Source organism: Fundulus heteroclitus, chromosome 5 (genome assembly GCF_011125445.2).
Source record: "Fundulus heteroclitus isolate FHET01 chromosome 5, MU-UCD_Fhet_4.1, whole genome shotgun sequence".
In the NCBI taxonomy this organism is placed as follows: domain Eukaryota; kingdom Metazoa; phylum Chordata; class Actinopteri; order Cyprinodontiformes; family Fundulidae; genus Fundulus; species Fundulus heteroclitus.
Window position 1 is genome coordinate 29,293,169 of NC_046365.1, and position 27,472 is coordinate 29,320,640.

At 39.4% G+C, this 27,472-nt stretch overlaps 1 protein-coding gene across 2 annotated transcripts; it reads right to left on the reverse strand.

Moving 5' to 3' along the window:
* Positions 1 to 433: 433 nt before the first annotated feature.
* Positions 434 to 27,341, reverse strand: LOC105915433 (transmembrane serine protease 6). 2 transcript variants are annotated; one of them, XM_012849535.3, is made up of 18 exons: positions 27,024 to 27,340; positions 22,285 to 22,417; positions 18,869 to 19,011; positions 17,626 to 17,693; positions 16,967 to 17,154; positions 16,818 to 16,859; positions 15,392 to 15,596; positions 15,105 to 15,241; positions 11,547 to 11,659; positions 11,356 to 11,465; positions 10,253 to 10,395; positions 10,056 to 10,154; positions 8,778 to 8,891; positions 8,346 to 8,462; positions 4,909 to 5,077; positions 4,064 to 4,341; positions 2,298 to 2,434; positions 434 to 1,174 (listed from the first exon to the last, which is right to left on the reverse strand). In XM_012849535.3, exons 1-18 carry the CDS (start codon positions 27,096 to 27,098, stop codon positions 1,010 to 1,012), a joined length of 2,436 nt encoding a protein of 811 aa, XP_012704989.2. In that variant the 5' UTR covers positions 27,099 to 27,340; the 3' UTR covers positions 434 to 1,009. The 2 variants fall into 2 exon arrangements, with proteins under 2 accessions (XP_012704989.2, XP_035993253.1); XM_036137360.1 differs by lacking the exon at positions 16,818 to 16,859 and having other exon boundaries at positions 27,024 to 27,341.
* Positions 27,342 to 27,472: the final 131 nt, after the last annotated feature.

A 27,472-nucleotide genomic window follows, 5' to 3' on the forward strand; every position in this document is an offset into this window, starting at 1 on the left:
GCAATATTTTTGAAAAAAACTCATCCTTCAGTTTAAATAAAGTTTAAGTTTTACTAACTATAAACTGTAACCAACCTATGTATTGAACTTCTTACGATTATTTCATTTAAGGTGGTTATGGAGCAAAAAAATTATTGTAAATGCATTTTTTGCATATTTTTAACGAGCAGAATAAACGTCTCACCCATCAAATTGGGTTTTATTGAATCTCTGTAGCATTTTGAGGGTCAAAAGATTTCCAGACTCCTTAAAAATGGAAAAGTAAGGCCATCAATTTGGTGTCTAATCATAAGCTGCAAATCTTTTACCAACTCACGCGTCATCAGAGAAGTGAGGTGTACAGCAGAGCTTTCCCTGCTTGCATTGCATGCAACACATTGGGGCACCCACTCCTTATTGGCTGGATAGGTAAATAAGGACAAGAAAAATCATGTTGGCTGAAATTCACAGATTACATTTTATTGTGGACCCCAACAGGTAATGTTGACCATGAACCCACATCGCTTATATTACAGAACAAAACTTAGTGGCTAAACTGCATTTGTCTTGAGACCTGACTGATAACTGCAGCATTTTTAAGGGAGGAAGACAAGATGGCGCTTTGATCTGAGGGCAGATAATAGACATGTAAAAAATTATTGCGTCTTCTGTTAAACTACAAATCCAAATGCATTCAAACGCGCTGTGTATGCATATGCAACCAAATTCATGTGTTCACGTTGCAATAAACTTGCGTTTTATTGTTCATTTCAAGCAAGCCATTCAAATACAGATTTTAAAGGAAAAAGAACAAACAATTTTTATCAGAGGACACAATTAAAGAATAACGGAGATACAATTCTTAAATTGATCAAATTATCTTTAAAAGGTGCCTCATAAATAATGACATGCACTCTATTACTTGATGACTTTCAAACAAAGTCTGTATCATTTTAACTAAAAGCTTTGCTGATGTGCCAGAATTAATCTATCAGCGTTTCAAGTCATAGTTTGACGGGTGTTTGTTGATTTATGGGCTGTTGATGACCTTCTTGATCCATTCAGTGAGTCTCGTGATGCGTGTGTAGACACCGTAGAAGTCTGGGCGGCCGCAGCCAGCGCCCCAGCTCACCACTCCGGCCAGGAACCAGCGCCCTGATGGCTCCTGGCAAACCAAGGGCCCGCCAGAGTCTCCCTGGCAAAGAAAAGCAGGAAACTATGATTGTTATACTGTCAAGAAAAAGATAAATTAAGGACAGAATCTCTAGTTTTTGTCAGCAGCACAAAGTGATTGGTGTCAAGCTTTTTTTTGGGAATAGTATAAACCAGGGGTGTCAAACATACGGTGCGCGGATCGGTCCCGGCCCGCCGAACAATTTAGTCCGGCCCGATGGCTAAATGCATTATCATTATTCAACAACAATTTATTTTATTTTTTTCCAGTGTCCTGACTGGCAATGTTGCAATAATAATTGTTGTCTTAATGGCAAAAAGAGCTCAACAGATTTGACTTTCACAAGTGGAGCAGTACTGCTTTTGCCATAGTGCTCCGCTTGATTTATGAATGTGAATAGTTTTATTATGTTTCATGCGGGGAATATGTCAAATGATATGGACACTACAATGGGAAAGTAGGAGAGGAAAGGAAGAACAAGAAGAAAAAAAGAAAAGGTGAAAGAAAGAGGAGATAAAAGGAAGAGAATGATAAAACAATTATTGAAAAAAACATGTACTTCGTTTAATTGAAAATCTGCAGTTCCTATATTATCCATGAGGGGTGCTGTGTTTTAATCAGCAGATGATAGCATTGTCTATCATGTAAAATTCAAACAAAATAAATAAAAGTTTGTTACTTGACAATTGGCCAAGAGTTATAAGTACTTCTAAAAGGCACTTTAATTATAAGATCCACTAGGTGAATAAATCCAAGGAAAGGAAGGCAGATCACATGTGGAATGGGTTGAAAAAAAGTGTGTGCTTGTGCTATCTATATAAATCCATGAAGAAGTTTTCATTTGCAGACCATTCCATTTTAATAAATAAGTTAATGAGTGCTCTTACTCATGTAACTGGCAGCAGACATATTGCTATTTTCTGCACCTCACCAAATAAAAGTTGTGTTTATGTCAATCCAGGTTTAATACAACTATGTCAAAATGGCAAAGATATAGTTTCAAGGAAAGTTCGCTTTGTCAGAGATGCACAGCAGAGTTCTGTGGCTCAAAACTGGAATCTGACATGTACAACTTTTTTGCTGATAAAAAGAAATCAGTTCATATTGGTTTACAAACCCTGGTTTTAAGATTCTGTGTCTGTACCTGACAGGCGTCTTTCCCTCCACTACGATAACCGGCACAAAGCATTCTGGGAGTGACTCTGTAGCCGTAAGAGCGAATGCAGGCTTCCTCGCTGACGAGTCGAACGTCCACCTTCTGCAGCATATTACTGGCCCTGCCTGCAGGAGATCAGAGGACATACATCAAAACACGATGGATTCAGCAGCATCAGAGACACTGCCAAGCTATGTTGTATTTAATGCTATTCATATTCGGCTCCAGAAAACAAAGCTGTAACTGACTGCTTAATAGCCAGCTCCTCCACTTCTGATTGTGTTAATCATTTAGCCATCTACCAGCCTCTGACATCTGTCTGGGAAAAAGTCTGTTCCACTTCTCGATGTCTGAAGGGTTTCTTGCAAGCAGCATGTTTGAATTCAGTAGATAGCATGTCACTGAGATCAAGATCTGGATTTTGACTCTGTCCAGGACTTTCCATTTCTTAATTTTCAGTCAGTCCATGATTGATTTATTGGTATCTTTTGTGTCAATGTCAAGTATCAGTGTCCATTTCTGTTTCTGCTGTAATTGTTTAACAAATGGTCTCACGTTTTCCTTAAGCGCCTTCTGACACATGCAGGGGTGCCACAAAAAAAACTCCATGTGGCACCATGGACTCATGCTATTCTAATCCTTCCCCTCTATACACCCCCTCCTTCCCCCGTATACAAGGTATAATACATGACGGATTCAATGATATGAGCTTTCTAGGTAAAAAGCACGACCCTTCCTGCTGATTCACAATTGGAATTAAGTTATTTTCCTGAAATGCTGTGTGTGGTTTATGCCAAATGTGTCTTTTGCTCTGGTGTCCAAACAATTCAATTTAAAACTCATCTGTTCAAATAATAATATACCAGAAGTCCTGATCTTAAACTGGATTCTCTGAGAGTCTGCCCTTCATTTTTTTCTTAGACAAGAAAATCAAACTGCCTTCCAAACACTCCATTAAAAGTCAAACTCGTGCAGTCTCTTTGTGATTGTCATGGTCAGCACCTTCAAATCAAACAACAGCAACAGCCAGCTGTGGGTCCTGTGATGTCAATTTAGAGTTTTTGGAGATTTCTTTTAACATCTTGTGGTCTCCTTTCAAGGCAAATATGCTTAGACGGTCAGACCCGGGCATGTTGACTGTTGTTTGGAGTGCTTTTCATGTAGTGACACGGCTCATTTGAAATCCTGCTGAACTCCTGACCTAATGGGGAGTGGTGGGCTAGTGGTTAGAACGTGGAGCTTGTGTCCTAGAGAAGCTGTAAATTCCCCGGTTTGAATCCCACATTATAAAGGGTCCTGCTTTTTTTTCTTCTCCTCACAATAGTAGTTTGGTTTCAACAGAGGCAGATGACCGTTCATACTGAGCCCGGTTCTGCCGGAGGTTTTTCCTTCCCGTTAATGGGTGGTTTTTCTTCCCACTGTCGCTTCATGCTTGCTCAGTATGAGGGATTGCAGCAAAGCCATGTACAATGCAGATGACTCTTCCTGTGGCTCTACGCTTCCCCAGGAGCGACTGCTGCTTGTCGGGACTTTGATGCAATCAACTGGTTTCCTTATATAGGACATTTTTGACCAATCTGTATAATCTGACCCAATCTGTATAATATGATTGAACTTGACTTTGTAAAGTGCCTTGAGATGACATGTTTCATGATTTGGCGCTATATAAATAAAATTGAATTGAATTGAATTGAATTCTATTACTGGGACACACTGCTTTCTTCCCAAGACCTCTAACCTCTTGGCCAGCTTACCTCCCTCCTGCTGTGCTCCCCAGCCGGTGACCCAGCAGAGCAGGCCGGGTTCCAGCTGGTGGGTGGGCGGTGGCAGACAGGCAGGGCGAGCGTGCCCAGTTAGCAACGCGTATGCAGGCCGGTCCAGTTTCAATAAGGCCAGGTCATAGTCATGAGACTCATCGTCGTAGTACTGGTGGAGGTGTATTTGTTGAACTCGAGCCACCTCTTCCGTGGGGCTGCTGCGGTTCAGCAGCAGTTTACCCAGATACACTGTCCACACTGAGGGGGAATACAGACTGTTGTAGGAATACAAGAGAGACGGGTAAATCACAGAGGGTTTGCTTTTTCTATATTCAGCCAACATGGCACACCATATGTATACAAAGATGTTTTAGATTAAATGACAGGAAATATGTGTCCAACTCTTTATATTTACCCATAATGTTTCATTCATCAGACAAAATAAAACAGTAAAATCTATAGAAGCTTTTAATCCTTTGCAAGAAAATTAGGTAACTGTTAATCCTCTGCAAAATGTTGCGATATTGATTTTATCCGCAGTCTGATTAAGCTGTTTTTGAGAGACAGGTACAAGAAGAGAACATAAATCCACTTATTCCCACTGACATGACTTTAACTCATATCCTCAGCGATCATTTGAGCTGAATACAGAGGAAGAAAACGAAGAGACGATCCTGATTTATAAAATAGAGAAGTCAAAGAGCATAACTCAAAGTGTAGGTAGGGAGTGGAAAATGCTGAAATTAGCACCCCTAAGTGCCCGCAGTTATCTGTTTGCTTTTGGCACTGTCTGAGAATGCAATCATCACTTTAGCTCTTTCCTTCTTACTTCCTGTACTCACCGGTCATCATAGAAGCAGTGGGCGGCAGACGCTACCCACTGACTGGAGATCAGTGCTCCTCCACAGATGTGGGTGCCCCGCACCTGCAGACTGGCCTGCCAGGGCCACTCCCCCTCTGATGCTTCGGTGCCCCCTACGATGCGGCTGGAGAACTGTCTTAAGCCACAGTCTGAACGTAGGCAGAGATATGGTAGTTAACTGCGCTGCTCCAAATATGCAACACCTTGCAATGGCATGTTTACCCTCTGCACTTTTTCACATTTCATCGCATTACAACTAGGTGTTTGAATTCACTTTTTTAGATTTTAGTATGACAGAAAGCAGCACGCAACTGTGAACGGTAAGGAAGGAATATGTAGTTTAAAACATTTTTGGGTTGAAAGTGTTGTGTGCATTTGCATTCCTTGTCCCTGCTGAGATTAACATTGCCCACATCATCTGACAACTTTTACCAGGTTTGATACGTTCCTTTCATTGCTTGCGGCAAAGTTGCAAGGTAAATTGTTATGGGTTTGACACTGGCTGTTTTCCTGGGACTGTTCCATAAATGGCAGATTTTTTAAGTGCCTATAGTTATAACTAGTTCTCTAAACAGATTTTTCTCAAGGGAGCTGTGGATCTCTGTCCAACCAGTTGCCATTGCCTTCTTGGCCGCTGCTGTGATTAATGCGATCCTTACATAGTTTGGCAAATAAAGTTTAAACCAATATTTTTGATAGATTTGCTTTTGTCATAACCTCTATTGTTTGACAAAAAAATTAACTGCACTATATGAGCTGTTCACAGCTTTGGTTTATAACCCTTAAGCTTCTCAAATGTATCCCTGACCTGTCAGTTCACTAACCGTTTGTTGTTTTAATAAAACTCTGAGGCCTTCACTGAACCGCTGTCTTTATACTTTAAACAAATTACACACATACAAAGTGACTTCTGACAGCACAATGGATGAACTGGATTTTATTCAGAGGTATCCGATTAAAGGGGGATTATTCACATAAATTCATTAAATGAAGTGCATAAATCAAGTGTTTTATAGCTTTCTTGTTTTTACAGTTAGAGATGTGTGTAATGTACTTTTCAGACTCTTTTTGAAATGCCAGAAAAGATGGAATAGTGTGACTAAAGTTAGAATTATGTGTTTTTATGTTGTTTATGTGTATTATCAGATTTACAATATGAAGTTCTTTCTACTTTTTGCTTTTGATATCATTAACTCCAAACAGTATGTAGTCCCAACTTAGACAGAAATCAGATATGAATGTAAATTGACTCTGGTTTCTAAGTTTCCTAACTCATATTAACTGGATGACTTCTTTCCAGCAGGTGGTAGTAGTGTTACAGTGCCAGATCAGGAGTATCACAGTCTCAGGTGCCGACCCACACAAAGAACAATATCCTGAAACAGAAGCCGGTGTGGCAGTAATTATTAAAAAAGCTGCAGTTACTGCCCAAACAAGCCCAAAGGTGATCGCTGTCTTACTTTCTTCAGTGTTTCTGTGCTTCTATCATGGCTAATTCAGTTACAAGTAGAAGATTTTACTTTAAAATTGTCCCCAACGTGGATGTTTTTTACTGTACTTTGACATGGTGTCCTCCTTCCTGTCTGACTTGTTCAGACAGGAAGGATGCATAACTTGATGCATAGGAGTGTGGAAACCTATGCATCAAGTTATTGTTAACTTGATGCATAGGTTTGACAAAAATAGGCCTGTGATCTATTTTGGACAGTCCAAGATGCAGTCACAGGGAATCTTAAGCAGTCTGCACGGCGCCATTCACTTCAGGGTATTCTAATTGCTACGGACATCATGCAACATGATTTTCTGTTGGATTGAATAACATGCCAAATCCAATGTGTTTTGTCCCAAAATGAATACAAATGCACACCACACTATTCAGATTATGTGCACTTAAAAAAAAAATTGTAAAGCATATATTATTTTACTTCCACTTTTTCCAAAGTTGTGCAATACTTTGTGTTGGTCTTTCAGCTCATGTCCTAATAAAGGGATATGCCTGACAAAATGTAAACGACTTGGAGAAGCATTAACAGTTTGAAATGCTCTACATCTAATAAAAGTGCACACCCAGTTCACTCCTAAGATAACTGAACAGGAATGTCTAAACAATCTAATTTATAATGTGATGCATTCAATTATTAAACTGCATGGTAAAAAAAATGGCAAGTAATTTCATGTTATTTTACATTGTTATTATACATCAGGACTATTGGGCACCTACTGCATTTCCCATGTAGCTGCTTTTAAACATTTACATCAAGGGAGCAAAACCTTTTTTGGTAATGTTTACTTAAACCTATAAAGTCTTCATGAGCAATGAGAGGAATACAACTTTAATCTGCTGGACTCTAATCCTCTGTTATTCTTTGCACCCAGTGACATCTTACGGAAGCATATTGCTGTCACGAGAGAAAATACATTTTTGAAAACAATCATGTTATAACATGATAATTATGTTGTACAAATGTGATAATTACATTAAATAAATGTAATAACTATATTGTATAAATGTGATAATTATATTGTATAAAAGTGATAACTATATTGCATAAACGTGTTAATTATATTATATAAACATGATAGCATTATCCAGATCGTGGCGGTATGCTTTTACCCTGCATGTCATCTAATCGGAACGTACAATGGCAAATTTACAGGACTTGATAAAGTTTTACTCTATGCTCGGTCTAAGACACGGAGAGATACTGATGCTGCTGCACACTGTGGATGAGATCATTATTAGCATTCTCACACTGAAAGGAATCCTCAAAAGATTGGGACTCTACAGAAGGAAAAATCAATCAGATCCTCTAGATGTGGCGGCCTTCCTTATTGACCAGCTGGAGAGTTATGGGAGCCTGCATGGTTGCAATTACTGGACCCCAGGAGTGTGGAATGAAGGCGGAGGAGGAGGCCGATGCGACGCATGTATATAAATCTTGGATCTAGTTTCATGTTGCATGTCGACTCCTATGATAAACTGAAGCTGGTTGGAGCAATGGGCTGTCCATCTTTTTAGCCATCCTCTCCACTCGAATCAAAAGTTTACCTGGAACGCCAACTTCTTCTTATTCTTATTAAATGAGTCTCATGGTCAATACAGAGTAAAGGCATGCTACTGCCACCATCTGGATAAAGTTATTCACTTTATACAATGTAATTATCATGTTTATGCAATATAATTACCATGTTTGTACAATTTAATTATCACGTTTATACAAAGTAATTATCATGTTTATACTATGTAATTATCTTGTTTATAGAATACAACTATCACATCTGTACAATATAGTCATCACGTTTGTACAACATAATTATCATGTCATAACATGATAGTTTTCAAAAATGTATTTTGTTTCGTGACAGCAAATCGCTTCCGTATTTTAGCGAAACTGCAGGAACGTTGTAAGATCTCACCACATTGGTTCTCGTCTGAGGCATCGGGGCAGTCGGTCACAGAGTCACACTCTGGGTTTGGTTTCTTCAGGCACGTTCCATCAGAACAGATGTAGGTCATGTCTGTACACTCCACACCTGGACACACAAACAAACCCACAAACAAAGAACCCAATGCTCTGCATGGGCGATGATGATTGCTATTGTACTGGAAAGCTAAAGTGGAGGGATATTGTGACTTAATGTTGCATATCTAATTATACACAAGCTGTTTGCTTTGAAATGCTTCACTGCAAAGATTAAAGGAAACAGTGAGGTTTTTCATGCTGTGACACCTTTTAATGTGTGATCTGTTGTGTGTGTGTGTGTGTGTGTGTGTGTGTGTGTGTGTGTGTGTGTGTGTGTGTGTGTGTGTGTGTGTGTGTGTGTGTGTGTTGGAGGTCAGAGTGTTACCATCAGTACAGTTCATCTCGTCTGAGGCCTCGGGGCAGTCTGGATATTGGTCGCACACTTTATAGTAGTCGACACACTGACTGTCCTCGGGGCACTTGTACTGTGCCACACACACTGAAATATACATGATAAAGTGACAGTTTGCACATGTCTCTGTTTACTTGGCTGCAATCGCTGAGGCAAGATAACCCTTAAAGCCTTGGAAAACCTTTAAAAAATGGATTATTATAAACATTTTATCAATGTATTGATTTTAAAGCAACATAAAGCATCAAATAAATACATATTTTCAGTCCTAGCTGTAAAATATTTAAACTTTTTTTTAACTACACAGAATAGCTGCTGAATCTCATAGATTTTTAATTGTTAAGATACTTTCTGGTCACTTCATTGTATTTGAAGATTTACAGAGAAGGAGTTCATCAGTATCTCCTTTTAGGCCACTCTGCTTGGCAACACATGTACTGATCAGACTTATATTCATGCTTTTGTTTTGTTTTTTTCCTTATTTAAACATAGCAACCCTCATAAGTTCAACATTTTTCATGTTTATGCGTACTGAAGTGACCGAGGTCCAGGGCTGGTCTAGGATAGAATGGTGGGCAAGAAGCAAAGTTTGATTAAGGAGCCCACTTTAAGACTAGACTATTACCTCCCATGAAATGCAATATGGTTTAGAAAGAATAACATATAATTGTATCAAATGACGTATCATTTGAGTAGTTTTGTGACATTTTATTTATAAATAAAACACTTAACTATAAAGAAACAAAAAAACATGTTAAGTTTCTGGGTCCAAGATGGTTTGTTTACAGGGTTGGGATGGAAGCAGGAACGATTGAAAAGACAATGTGTACATATTGGGGTTCGAACCAGCAAAGGGGTGAATTTCAAGATTTTGGTAAACTTTACCACAAGCAGTAAGAAGTTCTGAGATCAACGTTGCTGATATTTTAAAGGCACCTGCTATAGTCTGGGGCTACAAAAAATGGACACAGAATATGGTTGCCATTGTGTTGAGTGTTTGAGTTTTTAGATTTGACAATATATAAAATGTTTGCCCTGTGTCTGCAAAAAGGCCTTCAGGACAGAATTAGAATCAGCTTTTTGTGGCATGTGCACAATCAAGGAATTAGACTTTGGTCAGGTTGGTACAGGCATTAGGTATAAATATATACAAAAACTATGCTTTCTGTTTTGTTTCTGTAATATGTAAATACATAACTACATACAGTAGGTGATGTATGTAGTTATGAATTTAAAATCTGAACGTCATACCACAGTTTCTCTCATCCAGTCCATTGGGACAGTCCTTGATTCCATCACACAGGGGGACACAGAGGCCATTCGGAGTGCACAGGAACTGACCTGGGCAAGCTACGCACACACACCAATAACAACAAAAAATCATGTTGGAGAAGTTATCTCTTCTTGATCTGCATTTCGTGGGGATCTTTCCTGCATCCACAACTTACGGTCAGAAATGTTGAAGATGCTGTAGCGAAGCTGGAGGCCTGGCCCAGTCAGTGACACCTCAGATGTCATAACAACAGTGGTTGAGTTTGTGAGCAGCAGGAGGCGTTCGCAATAGGGCTGCAGTACTCTTGTACCACACAACCTAAGAAGAAAGAAAAACTGCAATTCAATGGAGATCTAAGGTTTCTCGTCAATTAGACTGTAAAAAAAAAAACTGAAAATATGACAGTTGCATCCCAACAGATTGATCTGATTTTTTGCCTCTTACAGCACAAAACAAATTCTCAAGATAAATAAAGACGAGAACATGAAGGGTTCAAATAAAAAGATAAAAAAGATGGTAGATGGTAGTAGGAGGGTTCGATGAGACAATAGTGCCACCCGGTGTTTAGAAGAGGACACAATTGTGGAAATCCCTCCAACATAATTTCTTTATTGTTATTTAATACAAATTGAAGTCATAGTTGTAAAAACAAACTTTAGTATTAATTGGGAATTGGAATCTTTCAGGTTGCTTAAACAAAGCTGCTACTGAGCAAATGGTTTGGCATATGGACGATATTTATTGTATTTCGCTCAAATGTACATTGTAAGTGTGCAGTTGAATGACAATAAAGTCTGTCTATGTCATTTTTATCTAACTGTCATGAAACTGGGATGCAGTGAGTGAAAACTCCGATCAGCTGATTCATCTGTAAATGTCATGTGTTCTAGATTTTCAGCTGCCACCTGCATGTGTCGTCTAAATGTGGGAAAATTAAAGGAGAAGTGGACCTAAACCTAAAACTTTTGTCTAAAAACCTCAGTGGAGCAGCACCTGGGCTTTGCAGAAAAAGATGTACGCAAGACTTTTTGTTTTGTTCTGTTACCAAGATAGCTTCTGGACCAGAAATGCTTTTGAAATGAGACGTTTTTTTCCTCATTGTCTAACACTAAATCACACATAACCTTTCCTTTTATAAGTCAGTTAGGATTATGAAAAAATATATTTTGTCATAATTGTATTTATGTATGTAATATCGGGTTTGCACCTGTATATCAGTTTAACATTCGAGAATGAGAGACTATCCAGGTATGCCAGACTCAATATAACAGAGGGTACCTGCGGTTCTGGATGATCCACTGACCCTGGGTGCAGGCGTGATTGTAGCTGGCTCTCCTCAGCTCATAGCCTTCGAACTCTAGAGCCAAGCCCATTTCAGCACTGGGCATCTAAGACAAAGAAGGAAATTTAGTGTCTGTCTGTCTGTCTGTCTGTCTGTATATATGGATAAAAAGAAAAGAGACACTGACAACAAAAGTCCAGGTACAGTTGGTGTTGGGTGGGAAGAAGCTGGGAAAGAAAGGTGTCCGTAGAGTCCCCTGGGCCCCTGGTACTTCTTTCAATTGTACAAAGGAGTAGCAATCTGAGAAATACCAAGCAGAGATGGAAGAAAATGTTAGAAAACACATTAGAAATCTATTTAAGCTTGTGGAAGAATCGCAGGAGTTAAGCAAAATTTGGCATGATAATAAAACTGTTTCCAGGTCTCAGCTTAATGATTGTTTGTTGATTTTTTTTTTTTTTACACACATTATTCATATCAGTATAAACTAATGCAAACTGACCTACTGATGTCAGGATGTATTGCTTTGAGACTGCAGATATACAGACACTTTCTGATTGCGTTCATGGTTTGCTTTCATATGTAATGCTAAACATTACTACTTGTTTTCTCATTTTTTGAAAAAAAATAATAAAAATTATTATTAAATCTGCTGCTAAAAATCTGACAAGCATCAGGTCATATTTAAATAAAATTGTTGGCTTAACAGATCTTAAAGGGGGCCTATTATGCAAAACTCACTTTTTGCTCCTTTTTGTACTTCTAAAGTAAAAAAAACACATTTAGCCAATTTTTGGCAATAAGTTAATGTTTTGTTGGTGTCTGAAAAAACGAGCCATTTGAAAAACCTGCCAATTATCACGTCGCAATCGACAGTCACTGCCCAACATCGAGCAACCTCAGCCGAGCCCAGCCCAGGCCCTCACCTAGGAACCCAAGCTCTGCAGATGTAGCTCCGGAGCTCTGCACGCAGCACGATTTGCCACAAGACTTAAATGGGCAACTGAAAGAAAGTTATGTCCCTACTGTTCGTTGCAAAGCTGCCGATGAAGGAAATTTAAGTACTGAAAGTGTAAGTTAACCCGATGTAAAGGCAAAATGCCACAAAAGTAAACGGATACATTTTTATGCAGTTGTACCTTTCATCCACGCATAAACGGTGTTTTACTTGCCTAAAAACAGATGATACAGGAAAATCCAGCCAAGGTGGAGATTTATAAAAACTCGGCTTTTGAGTCTGCATGTGTAGACAGAGTTTTAGGGTCCCGTGCATCATGGCCCTGATGTTACATGTGTGCCCATTATTTCAGACTTGGCTATACAGTGGAGTAAAAAAAAAAAGAATGCTTCAAAGTAAAAGCATGCATAGATCATTATAAACATTACAGTTGGGTCAAACGCTTTTTGTTTGTTTGTTTTCACAAGGCTAGCTGCTCCAATATGTTGATGTGCAAAGGAGAAAATGTGCTTGAATGTCTGCTGTTTCACATCTCTTTTGTTTTAAAGGACTCTGAATGGCTGATGTAGGTTTTCGCTCTGCGGTACACTGCCCACTATGCGTCTGGCACCATGTCTATGGTGAATTTACACGGGTTTGTATGCATGAAAACGTTTCTAAAAACGACCTTGTTTTTATTATTTTTAAAAACAATGTGGGGGGCCTATTTTTTCTAAGTACCCGGCTACGTGTGTACAAGGCCTAAACGTGGGGATAAGCGGTGGGTGTTGTTAGTGGTGGGAGTTGTTAGTGGTGCTTGTTGTTAGTGGTGCATGTTGCTGAGGTGGTCACGAGGAGAGAAAGTGACATGTGAAACAAGGAGTAACCAAGGCGGTCTTGTGGTTTTGTCACAGAACTGTTTTTCTGAGTTAAAGGATTTTTTAATTCCCCCAAATACAGAGCTATTATGAAGAAAGCATGTACTGCTTGAACATATATGAAAATTGTACTGCAATGGCCACTGTTCAACCCTAAGAGGGAAGCACTAAAAAAGCTTTAGGACAAATATTGAGTTACACTTTATTGATGTGTCTTGTGTATTGCTGTTCAACATGAACATAATTTGTCATTTAGCACAAGCTAATGCTAACAATAAGCTACAGATAGCCCTGTGTTCATTTAGAAACGTACCGTTCAGAAACCGTTTGCTGCATCCTTGCTACTTCTGAGTATGACTCAAGGTCAAAGATCAAAGGTTGTACCATTGTGCATCTGCTTGCAGCCATTTTCATGTGTATGAAGTGTGAGTGTAAATAATGAGTTGGGGGGCTTGGCCAGTTACATTTTATTTGCATAAAAGTGACAAAGCCCTAACACACCTTATTATGAAAGAGCCTCAAAATAGGCAGAACTGAGGAGGGGAAATCTCATTATCTAAGAATGATTTTGTGCAGAAATGTTTTGTATAGCAGGATAGACGTATCCTGACTTGTTTAAAAGGAAGCATAATAGGTCCCCTTTAAAAGGGCTCAGGTACTGATGGAAAGCGGGATACAGTAAGCAAGCAAAGATACTTCGTTCCAGAGGCTTGTGGACTTTGTGAATTAATGAAGGCATCATTCAAAAAAATAAGAGACTCTCTAAAAGTCCTTAAATCCTCCTTATTGGCAGACTAGATTATGTTGAATACGGTAGCACTACATTGTACAATCTTATCATGTCTACTTTTCCCAGGTTCAACAACTGATTTTAAGGTAAATAAAGTGGTATTTAGATGGCATGTTTTGGTTAGCTCTATTGTGAAGAGAGGATAGATAGAGGGACCATTTATAGTTTCATCTCCTGTTAGCTCTACGAAAGTAATGCTACACAAACCTTTTAGACATTGGTGTCAGTAAGTGCCATAGAATGAATGCAACTGGTGTGATGATCTTCATCCACATTCTTTAATTTAAAGAAAAATACTAATATTATGTTTATGAAATAATTTTAACATGTACTTTTTTGCTATACCATGTTAATAATTTTAAAGTGAGACTAAACACTGTTGAAATTGTGAACAGAAGTCTAGTGGAAAGCAGTTTTTCCTAAAATGATTATGTACTTTTTAAATTTGAACATGTTTTAGATAATAGATAAGCTCTCAAAATCCACAAGGAATAAACAATAATACTTTTACAACATGTCTAAGAAATATCTTTGAAGCAAAGTTCAGAATAATCAGTGACCCCTCATTCCCTAATAGATAGTGAGTTTAAACTTTTACTTTCAGGGAAGAAGTAGAAAGTGACAATTATAAAGAATCCACAGTCCTTGATCATATTAACGTGATAATACACCAGTTCTCACATCTACGACCAAAATATAAAGTGCAACATATTTTATTCAGCAGTGTACGTTACAAAATAGTTTTCTGTTTCCTTTTTTTTTTTTTTTTTTTACATAAAATGTATTACCAGGCTGGTTGTTGGATAATTGTGTCTTTACATGATTTTATGTATCTTAGGTCATGGTGAGACCAGTGGTAAATTTCAAGTTTTCTTATTTATACTTTGGGTTATCTCGGCAAGATAGTGCATTGATTTATTTTTTCAAGAAGTAATTTAGAAACATACTCTTTTCTAAAATTGCAATTTTAATACTTTATGTTTGCTTTGATTTGGCTAAATCATTTCAAAGCCAATTGTACCTCTCTGCCTGCAACATTCAACAGAAAAATCATCTCTATTCAAAATTCCAGACTGCGGCTGCATAAACAACATTTCTTCACGCTTTCTGTAAGATGTTGTTTGACAGTTCCAGGCTTACCCTGTTGGGGCCAGGCTTGTGCAGACAAGGAAAAGGGGTCTTTGTAGTTGTAAAGACCTTGTTTCCAAACCACGGTCATCCACTCGCCTGAAGAGAGGACGCGCACCACATCCTCGTGTCTGCTGCAGCCGTACACCCTTTAGTAGAAAATAATGTTTTCATGTAGCTACATCATTTCCTTATTTGTTTGATTTGAAGTTAAAGCACAAAAATTTAAATGATGAGTGAGCTTGTTATAAATGTACGTGGGTAATTTTGTTGAAAAAAAATGTTGGAGGTAAACTTACGATGTAATTAGACGATGATCTGAGGGGGTGAGGGAGTCGTAAACCACCAGCCTGTCACGGCATTCCGGTAGCAGCCACTCTATGTGGAGCTCCAGCTGGTAGCCGGGGTCAGCCTGGAGATGCCACAAACAGGAGGGACGAAATGTTTCAGGACCATGGAGGGCCACGGGACTGCTGGACACCACCTTCTGATAACGGTAACAATCTTCGGAAAAAGAAGTCAAAAACTACAATCAATGCTTTGAATAAGGATAAACTTTTCACATATGCTTGAGGGGCGCATCAACCAATGAGTGAAAGAGAACAAATAAATGAAATGTTATCATATCACTTTATAGTCACAAACGCCTATGTATTTTACTGTGGTTTTATGTAAGAGATCAACAACAAGGAGCTCATAATTGTGACGTAGAAGGAAAATGAGCCGTGGGCTTCCGAATTATTTGTGAAAAAATCTGAAAAGTGCGTCATGCATTTGTATGCTGTTCATCTGAGATACTTCATAGAAACACCATTCACCATAACTATATCTATGACATCTAAAGACTGGCATTCTTCTGTTCAAAAAGGTTAATTGGGTGCTTGAAGATTGGGTGCCTAAAGATCAACCAGTCTTTTGCAGCCTTTTCTTTCAGTATATAGCTACATCCCATTTCTTTTCAACTTTGACTTTCCTCCATGTCTTTTTTGGAAGAAAAAAAACTGTGGGGATGGTGTGTTCAGAGGTTTGAGGAGCATTAGTTTTCTACCAAGTATTTAGCAATTTAAAAAAAAAGTTTTATTTAGGGATAATTTAAGCAAGGTATCCTTAGCTACATGCTTGCAGTGGCTTGTGGCTTTAGCAGTGGTCCTTATGGTTGTTTCTCCTTTAAGGCTTTTTCTCCCCGCTTTTCTAGAGTTTTGGGAGTACACAACCAATCGTTATCATGTCCCCCACCTGAGCTTTGAATCTGCAGCTCCTCCGGAGTTACAATGGACCTATTGGCTGCTTCTGTGATTGAGGCTCAGTTGCCCATTCTGTCTGTTGAGATGAATGACCATCTTTAGAAAGGTGTGCCATACTCTTCTCATTTTTAGATGATGGATTATCAGTGCTCACTGAGATGTTCAAATTTCAGATTTGGTTTCATAATCTAGCCCTTCTTTAACATTCTCCATGTGTTTCTCACTAATGTTCTTTAACAAACCTCTGAGGCCTTCATACCACACTTCCCTTCACTCCACAGTTATGGCCCTTTCTGGGAGATGTGATCTACAGTATATGCGAAGGAAAATAAATACTGCATATTTGTAGCACTTTTTATATTTTCTTTTTTGTTCAAGCCAGTATTTAGTATATTGTACCTCAATATTTATTTGCTGAAAATGAATAAACATAAAATCAAAAAACGTTATAAGGAGGCAAATGAAAAGAAAGACTTCATACCGAACGAAGCTGTCAAAAGCTCTATAACTTTGGTGTCCGTTTCTGTAGGGCGCAGAACAAAAACAAATGAAACCAAAGTAAAAGCATAATATCGCTTTCTTGAGGTAATTTCTGGCTTGTGCACATAACTCACACCCTCTTTCTCTCACCACTAACAAACAATGTAGGGAGGTGGAACAGGTAGCCATCAAAATATGCTGTTTCCTCCTGCTTTGATCCGTCGTACCACCTGAAGCCGTCCACCAGGGTTCTGTTGACCTTTTCTACTGTGACTTTCCCAGTGTGACTGCTGGGCACAGACAGCACAATCCAAAAGTGAGCCACCACGCTCCCCTGCCTGCACACACAAGGTCAAGCATTAAATTAACACAATCATTAATGTAATAAATGGATGAATAATAAAACAATATAATAATAAAACACCCTCTAAATAATAATATTTAGAGGGTGTTTTATTAATTTGAAGTGTACCATGTTGGTCAACTTGACATGATGTCACTATGTACTCAAATCTCATGAAGTACATTTCTATAGCAATTCTCACAAGATAACTTGAGCTACTTTAAGAGAGTTTTAATTGAATTCTGGTGCTTGCATCCTCTGTGCACATGAGCATCCTCATTAATATATATCACTGGAATTTTCCACAATCACTTGCTTTATTATTCATAAACACCTTCTCTGGCTGATTTGGACATTACCCACTACCAACAGGCTCTTCCAGATAAATAAATTATGACACCTATTTGCAGAATTTCAGTAAAGTCACAGGTTTTGGCCTTTGTTACTCTACCGCTGGTCCACCTACCCAAATGCGAAGACAGTGGTGTAGTTAAAGTATTTGGAAAGAGATGAAGCTTTCATGATCTTCTTCAACTAAAACACAAAACAAACACTTTAACATTCAACAGTGGATTAAGCCGTTACTTCACAATCTTTTTGAACATTTATGTTTCAGTTAGCATGTTTAAGTGTAAATGTATTTTAGTTTCTGATTTTTGTTGCCTGTACCCACTACTTTCCTCAAGGACCACCTGCAGAGACGGCCAATTGGGCACCTGACTGGCTATCTCTCTGTTCACGGCCACACATACTTTCTCTATAGGAGGGCAGAATCTATGTCAGGGCGTGGTGGACCTGCAGCCATGACCCTCTAAGAATGCTGGGAAGAGGGTACTGCCATTGGATTTTACAGTTTGATTAATTAATAATTATCTGGGAGGGCAGTTATAAATTTTCGCAGTCAGTGACGATTTGGGGTGCCGTGTCATCTGTTGGTGTTGGTCCAGTGTGTCTTCTAAAGTCCACAGTCAACACAGCTGTCTACCAGGAAGTTCTAGAGCATTTCATGCTTTAGCCTGATGACAAGCTGTATGCAGATGTTAATTAATTTTCCAGCAGGAATTGGCATCTGCCCACACTGTCAAAGGTACCAAAAGCGTTCAGTGACTATAGTGTTACTGTGGTTCTTCTGACCCAAACCCCTTAGCAAGTCTATGGGATGTTGTCAAGAGAAAGATGAGAGACCCAACAATGACCTACTGACCTGAAGCCCACTATCACAGCTACCTTGGCTTTCATTAAACCTCAGCAGTGGGATTGATTTGTGTTTAAAATATACTTTAATATTGATCTCATGTAATATTATTTTTTTCTGAAACACTTGGGGTTTTCTTTTCTGTAAACCATATATAAAAATTATATTTATCCAGACTACCAGAAGTTAATGACTGAAATCTTTCAATCTGTGTGTATTGAAGATAATCAACAGTGTATATAGCATTGAGTTTCTCTATCTGAAAGTAGAAGCTTTTTCTCAATATTCTATTTTTTCAGATGTACCTGTACCTTTAAAGTTTTAATGGACACTTGTGTCTGAAACTATGTTCACATCAGGATTACTTCAGTTAAGATCAAACTTTGATCTTAGCACTGCTGTAGTTTTATTGGGAAATTAGGAAGAGCAGTTTGTGTCTGCATGTCTCATGGTCACTAATGCTGTATATTTTAGTATGAAACAATATCCAGAGAAAACCACGTGTCCTACTCACCGTGTTCTGTACATGTTTTGCTTCATTCTTAAACGTAGGGCTATTGTGAAAGGACAGATCTGTGGAGAAGTTCCTGTTGAGGATTGTTAAGTAAGCTGTGTACTGCTGCTGGACCCGGGGCTCTAAAGTCCAAACCCTGTATTCTGTCACATAAAAGAAAGAAAAAAACATGCACACACATTACACATAAGTGTTTAGCTATGGACAATGACTTTTGACAGATTTTACATTGTTCATGCTGCTTTACCTTATAGCGCCTTATAAACTTTTCACTTAATTTTTACATTGACATCATTCAGTTGTAAATGGTAAATATACTCAACTTATATAACACTTTTCCAGTCATACCGACCACTCAAAGCGCTGTGCACTATAGCCACATTCACCCAATTGCACTCACTAAGGTGCACACATTGATACACATACAACTTGGGGTTAAGTGCGTCGCCCAGGGGCACGTCGATTTTTGACGGGGGAAGCTGAAATTGAATCCACAATGTTCCGATTGCAAGACGACTACCCATTGAGACTGTGGCTCAATGGGTCTATATCAGGAGTCACCAACACGGTGCCGGCAGGCACCAAGTAGCCCCCGAGGACCACATGTGGTGCCCACGAGCCTGTTTCAAAAACGGCACAACCTGCCAGTGAGCTGCATCTAAAACTTTATTTTTATTTTGTCCATCCTCCTGTTTATTCGCTCTTGCATTTATATTGATTTAAAAACAACAATATTTATAGCAAAGCATGAAAATATGTTTATTTTACATAAAGTTAAGGTGAACCCTGACTCTTCTAATGCAAAGGTCAGCACAGGTTAGCCTCTAGTATGACACAACACCAATGAAGTAGCTCTCAGTTTCAAAAAAATTGGTGACCCCTGGTCTAGTGGAACTGCAATGCTTTGGTCAGAATTCCTCATTTTGTTGCCCCACACCCTTTTTTACCCCTGTTCTGAGGTTCATCTGAGAGCAACTTGTTTTGATGGGGTCTATTTAAAATCAATTGAGGCACTTAACCCCCCGCCACATGAATTCATGTATGGCATATAGATATAAATGTTATCTATAATAAATGTGTGCTGTGACATGCAGCTTCATATGTGAATGAAAGAAGATTTCTTTATGCTGTAAAGCCCAATCATTTCAAAATTGACTTTAAAAAAAGGCTCGCTAAAATCGATTGATTCAAAGTGTGGAAAAAAATCATATGGAGCTAAAGGTAAAAATGAAAAAGCCTTCTTCAGTGGTCTGAAGAAGCGAAGAACACTTTCTGGATTATAATTATGCTATCCTTTAAAGGTTTTACATATAGACAACTGTGCTAGTGCATAAACAGTGGGTTACACTCAAGATCAAAACCATTTCTAAGTACACTCGTAAGTGTCAGGATTCTGCAGGCAGTGCTGTGCAGCTTTCTGCCAGCACTGCCTGCTCTCTCTTCTCTCCCTCTTTTACAGGTAATTGCAGTTTGACAGGTGGGCGTGGTGCGCACCTGCGGCTCGTTCAGCAGCTCCGGGCGGGTGCTTAAAAGCAGATTGAAGGCAGCTCAAGGACGCCAGAGTGTTAAATCGTTGTGTACGCTTTAGCGGCCGCTGGCTCTCAACAGTTTCTCTGTTCCCAGCGCTAACTCGTGTTTCCTGTTTCTCACAGATCGCTTCATGCTCAGGATCACTCTCTGGACACTCTTCCAAGTTCTGAAGTCTCAAGTCAAGTCCCTGTATCCTCTTCAAGTTATGAAGTCTGAGGTCAAGTCCCTGGATCCTCTTCGCTCAGATTCTGCTCTGGCACTCCTCTCGAGCCCCCTTGGTGTTACCACGCTGGACATGAGTTCCCCTCTGGATTCTCCCTGGTTCCTTCAGCTGCTCACTGCCCGCTGCTTCCAGCTGCGGTGCTGCTCGGACTGCCTTGCTCCATCTGCCCGCACACCTGTCGCTCAGTCACCTGGTTCCCCAGCCCGGTTCACGTGCTCTGTGGTAAGGTCCCTGCTCATTCGCGCATCTCGCATTCATTAGAATTATCGAAGCACTCTCCTCTCGTCCTTAGATCGAGTGAGTCCTGGCTTCACATCTCTCACTGGCGCTGCCCCATCGTGATTTGTCCCCTTGTTCTCCTCTTTTTCGCCTGAGTGTCTTAAATAGACATCTTAAATGGAACATGGTATGATGTCACACACCATCTCTCTGTGTTGTTCTCCAGTCTCTTGTTTAAAAAGCAGGGCCGGCCGAAAGTGCATGTACGTGCATGTGAACAGCTGCCACTTTCTGCCCATGAAATGCAACCACCACGTTCACCTGCAGATCAGGAATTGTTGTCACACAAAACAATGGTGTTTGGCAAAGAAGTTGTCAGATAAGGAAAGAGACAAACGAGAGTTAACATTGGCCTCTCGTTTCCAAGGTGGAGAGCATTTTGAGAGCAGAAGCTGCTCCAGTTTGACTCGGAGCAATTTGTTCTGCTACAGACAGGTTGGTAACAGCATGAAATCAAATATTTGTTTTAGTTGGTGTTACAGTCTTGTTAGATTTGTGTTGCTAATTGATGCTAAAATTGTGGCATGTGAGATAATGTTTGGAGTTTGAGCAGCAATTGGGCTGGAAATTACTGTTATATGTGGCGAGTAGCCAGTAGCACCGCTAACACAGTTAGCATTGTTCAATGCAGCCGGGCGGGCTGATGACCTGACAAATGTGATCCTCATGTACATACGGGTCATTCTAAAAGTAAAATTGAAATGGACAACTGGCCTGTTGCTTAGATTTTGGAGGTAGAGAGAGGTGTGGCTTGCCACACATCTTGTTTTGGTCTAAAGACCATGCTCAACAGTGCACCTAGTGGTGAAATTTCAGTTATTGCTCAGTTTAAGAAATATGATGGTAAATATGTCTGATGGAACTCAGTTTCTTATATTAAAGTAAAGGCAAAAAGAACAAAGGATTGACAAGCCATAACTAAAGGAAAAATCTGTTTTTTTTTTCAGATGTTCTGAATGTTAGATACTCCCTGCTCCAAATGATCAGTAACAATGTATAAAAGATCCATCCATCCATACATTTTCCAAACCGCTTAATCCCTCATGGGGTCGCGGGGGGTGCTGGTGCCTATCTCCAGCGTACACTAATGTTTCACTTAATTTGTTAGTATACAGTTTTATCTCTGTACATGTGAACACTTGAAAAATGTGCTTTTTATAAATTACAAGAGATGATTAATAACCTGCCAGTTTAGCAATTACTGTGTGATATTAACCTCCACATGTATGGACCTAATAGGATAAAAAGAGACACTTATGCTATGAGGAATTAACATGTGATCAGGAGGATAGATTTGCTGACTTTTGCTTGGAGTGCAGGAATTCAAAAGCATTTGTTTTTGCTAAAGCTGAATAGTCAGATAAAAAAAGAAAGAAACGCTCACCTAGGAAGTACCAGGCCAGTGTGGCTGCTAGAACTATGAAGATGATGATAAGGACGAGGAGGGAGGCAAGCAAGCCCTTGCAGGTCTGTGTCTTCTTTCTTGGTAGAGCTACATTTGGTGCAGCAGTTCCTACCTGGTCAGAGCAAAACAAAAAAAAAAACTGATGTAACTAAAATATTATGTGTGCTGTACAAATATGTACTACCATGGTATCTGAAAGTAAGTTAAATAAAAAAAAGTGCTTTATTTTGGTAGAAAAATGCAAAACATGTTTTTGTTTTGTCATCCGGTATCTTGATTAATCAGAGATAAATACAGATCTCAGGTGGTTTCTCAGTGGATTCTTGCCATATATATCCCTTCAGTAAGGTAGCTGGGGTTATATTCTTTTAGGTAAAAAGATTTCAGCAATAATAATAATGACCTGAATTCAAGTGGGAAATAACTCAGAGATTGTATGAGTTCAGAGTGTTCAGGGTGTCATTCACTATTTCTCTTAACATCTGTTCATTCCCATGTTTTTCTGTGAGGTTCTGCTCTCTTCGTTTCCCTGTGAGATCATTGTGATCTCTCCCTCAGCTTAAAGTCTAACTCTTGGACTGAATGTATTTTTTGCCAGATGCATTCAAATAGTCACCAGAGTAAAGAAATGTATATTATGTGAATTATGTGCGCCGTTTGGAAGTAATTTCGATAAAACTTGCCGTATAAGCGAAAGAGCACGAACGTTTTTCAATCGAGCAGTTTCGGAATGCGACGTCACAAACAGAACCAGTACCGTGCATCCGGCTGCAAACACTATGACTTTCGCTACCGATTTATTAATTTTAATTAATAACTCTTACTCTACGTACAAAAAAAAAAAAAAAAAAAAATGTCTGATACATCTACAAACTCCACCTCAAGCATCGGCGACTCCAACACCGAATATATATGCGAAGAAACGGAGTTTGAACAAGGTGAACCTGAGGAGACTATATCTAACGCTGGCCAACACATAGAGCCCATGCTCCATTGTAAGTACCCCTCAAAATCCTCGCTCGTGAAGTGTGAATTGCATAAAACACTTTTTTCACTGCCGGCAATTCAGTCCTTTCGCGTTTCTTTTATGAATTTATCCCATTTCTTTCAGACCTTTTAATCATTCGGCCAAGTATGTAGCACTACTTTCTGGCCTGCACTAGACCACAGTGAAGTTGGCTTGACATGGACATTCAAGCTCCGCGGCGTCAGCGGAGCACTCTTGAGAAACAAAAATCAAATCAGATTTGTTGACGGTCCCACCACGTATGGGAGAAGGGAGCAGCTGAGAGACGCTAGCCGAAATCGGAGTCCTTCAACCGTGAGCTAGATCCCGCCCCGCTGACTCCGCGGAGCTTGAATGTCCAATGTCAAGCCAACTTCACCGCGGTCTGCACCACAGCCGCTAACTACGGCGATTTTTGTTTAATATACGTACATCTACAATGTATGCAAACCCTCTGGCATGAGTCTGTGAAAAGGATTAATAGGACAAAAACACCGAAATAATCCTTAGTGAACAATTGTAGGTTAAAACAGTTGTAACCTACCAGGCGGCTCGTCCTCTTTGCTGAAGCCTGTGTGTGTCCGCTGTGTGTCCGCTTTCTGATGTTACACAAACATGTCTGAACGTCCATCCATCCATTTTCTTACCCGCTTAATCCCTCATGGGGTCGCGGGGTTGTCCCGATATAAAATAATTCTTAGCCGTCCAGTGGTTTCATGGTTCCATGCTCTGTCGTGTGTGCTGCCTGCCGTGTTTATAAGGCAGCTATACTACTAGCTATGTCGCCGTACGGAACCCTTGGCCAGCATTTCACAGACTCGCTCTGTCCCTTCAGGCTTTTGCTGTATAAATCTGGCAATATGATACCATCAACCATCAACTTACTCTTAAAACGATCTTGTGATACGTTATCTAAAGAAGAAAAATACGCCGTGAACTCGTCAGCTTCCTTCCAGTCCAGCGCGCATGCGCGAAAAACCCGGATGAAAACGATAGAAGTGAACTGGTCTAAAGCGACCCTAGAAGGCATTTTATTGTGGATTTAGTTCGGCGATTTTTTTTAAAAGCGCTTGCTCAAAGTAGACGTGGATCAGCAGATTTGGTGTGTGAAAGAAGATACTGGAAAACATCCATATAGCCTTGTTCGCCGTACCGGTTGTACAACCTAAACGCCTGTTTCTATGCAAGTTCGCTGCGCGCATTCTCGGTGTTCTGGAACTGACGTCACACGTCGGAAATGGCCGAGCGTAAACGAAGATAGCACAAAATTCGGAATACCAAAATCGGTGTATAAAATGCGTAATATTTCATATTTAAACTTAATTTGAACACTTTTGACACCTGAATATTCAAAGTTTACCTTGTTCTGGAAGTTATTCAACGGTTTTCAGGATTTTTTTTCAGTCCAAGAGTTAGACTTTAATTACCATTACCTGTGCTAATTGCGCCACCTGCCTTCCCCTCTGTCTCCTCCTCTATTTATTCTTCCAGTTTATTCGCACTCATTGTCAGGTCCTCGCTATGCTGTCCCTGCCGTGGTTCTCTCCTTGTCATGTTTCTAATCCTTGTTTTACATGCCTGCCTGCAAGTTAATTATTCTCAATAAATCGTCTTATCCATTCTACCATGCGGCTCCCAAGGGCTTGCCTCCACTTTCCTCTTTTCCCCACAAACAATATTCTGACAAATTCTCAGTATGGCAGTTTAAAGGAAATGATTTTGTAAACATTTGACTCATACTGTACTTTATGTAGACTGCTACTACTACACTACTACTTTTGTTTCTAAATATGGGACAGTTGTTTTTTCTCAAGGGACAGTTGGCAACCCTAATCATGCTCGTCCAGTTTTAGAAAAAAGTGTGAAGCAAATTTCATCACTCATGATGATTCAACTTTTGGAATTTTGGAAACATTTTAGTTTTGACAAGATTCTTTAATCTAACACCAGACCTCAGCTGCAGTAACACTTGGCTTACAATAATATCTAAAGTGAAACTCGATTTGGCTTTAGTTCAGGTCATAGAACCACGTCAGCAGCATTTAAAGGTGTCATGACATCACTGTATAAACCATTTCATGTAGTTGATATTTCTACATATGTAAATTCTCCAAAGAATTCCATTAAAATATAACATAAGCTTTTTATAGGGGGTTGCTTTGGCAAGCCAAATGTCCTTCCTTAAAAAAAGGGTTGGGTACAGTAATGATATGCGGCTCTGCTTTCTTATTGGCTACAACCATATTTGGAAAACCGGTCAAACGTGCCCCCCATACCCCTTCCCCCATCCATCCACACCTCTCTACTTGGCACAAAACTCTGTCAAAAATCCATAATTATGGTATTATGGCTAGTGGAAATATTTATGTTGCAGGATGATGAACAGGCAAATCCAAATTGATCAAAGACTTTAAACTGGCGCCAGGATTTATCATCCACACAGTGGGACCGAAGTTCAAAGCCAGTTGTTTTATACAGGCTGTACAGCCACGACACAGGAATGTTGCTAAGTTAGCACCGAATGTCCGCTAGTACTAGCCTCTGTTAGTCTCCATCAATAACTTACTATTAACCCTGGTAAACATAACTATGATAAAACATGCTTGTTTTTGTTTGCTTATACTTGAATAGAGGTTGTCACCCATGTATTCCATATGTGTGCAGAGTTTGCTATTAAAAGAATACCAGTGCCTGAATCATCCATTCAACTAGTGTCATAATATCAGCTGTTTGGGCTGATATTAGGCCAATACCTAACAGACTGAGGGTTATTTGATAAACATTGAATGATTTAAAAACACGCATAGTGGCACAACATGTATTTTGAGGCTAATGTCAAATTTTCATCTTCTTGCCTTACACTCCCTTAAAAAAGGTTTAATCTAAAGACATCTTCTGGTCCCTTTAGATTAAACAAACAAACAAAAGAAAACATGGACCCAGAAAAGTTACATTAAGCTGAAACACCATAGGGAAATCTAAAGCTTTATACTGTTACTTTTACTGCAGTAAATCAAACAAACATGTAGAAAGAACATTATATGTTTTAGGGAACTGAGTACTTTCATGTCTAATTTAATATTTTGCAAAGAGTTTCAAGTGGTTTTCTCGGTTATCATATTAGTTCTAAAAACATTTTTGTCAAGAAAGAAAAGCAAAAACTGAAAGGGCAACTTCCACAATCATAATCGTAATCAAATTTGCATATCAGTGTTTCCATCTTTTTAAGTACCTGAAGTACCTGCTGTGGCATTAAGCACAGCTTCCTTGCTTTATCTTTTCTCATCTTCAAAGTTATAGCAAAAGCCAACTCTGACTCATAAGTCACCGCCACACGTCAGCCTGTTTAATTTTTTTACGTGTGCAACTGTTCCCTTTAAGATGAAAAATATTTTATTGTAAATATGGAGGAGTTCCCCTCTTAGGTTTCTGTGAAATTGTGTACACGACGGTTTTTAAAACACAAAAAAAAAAAAAATCAAGCGTGGTTGAACAGGAAGAGGTTTTGAGTACAGGAACCTGAAAGTTATTGCGAGACTTAAGCCACGTAAATGCAGGATTCTTGTCATGTGATTCCAGTTTTCACTAAAAACCACACCAAAAGTTTCTGTTTACATTAACGCTCCAAGAATGTCTATCCTGAAATACACAACAGTACAATTGGCATTTTAGACAATAACTGAAAGCATTTTGTCGTTTAAGCATTACTGACCTCATTGCTCAGAGTAGCAGGTGTAACCTCCTCGTCACATGAAACAGACTTCTTTGAGCCGCACCCGAGTGCCATTGAATCACTCCAAATAACTTGTTGGCTGAATAGACATCGTAGTCTCCTTGAGGGGTCCCTGTTGTAAAAAAAAATTCAATGTAGAAGCTGTTAAATTTTTTTGTAGTTTGAAAACAGCAAAAGAGGCTGCTTTTCAGACAGAGTTCACCCCCTGTTCTGTTTGCAAGTCCAAAGGTTCCCAGGGCTCGTTTGAATTTGGACATTGATGTCAGACAGAGCTGTCTCTATGCAACCACAAAGCTCAGACATGCTTCATTTTGTTTGAACACAGTGTTAGCCATATTCGTATTTAATAACAGGAGCAGGAGTCAGGTGCATTGCAGTTACGCCAATGCCATCGCCTGGCAACCGAGAGGTAACCAGTCAACACCCCT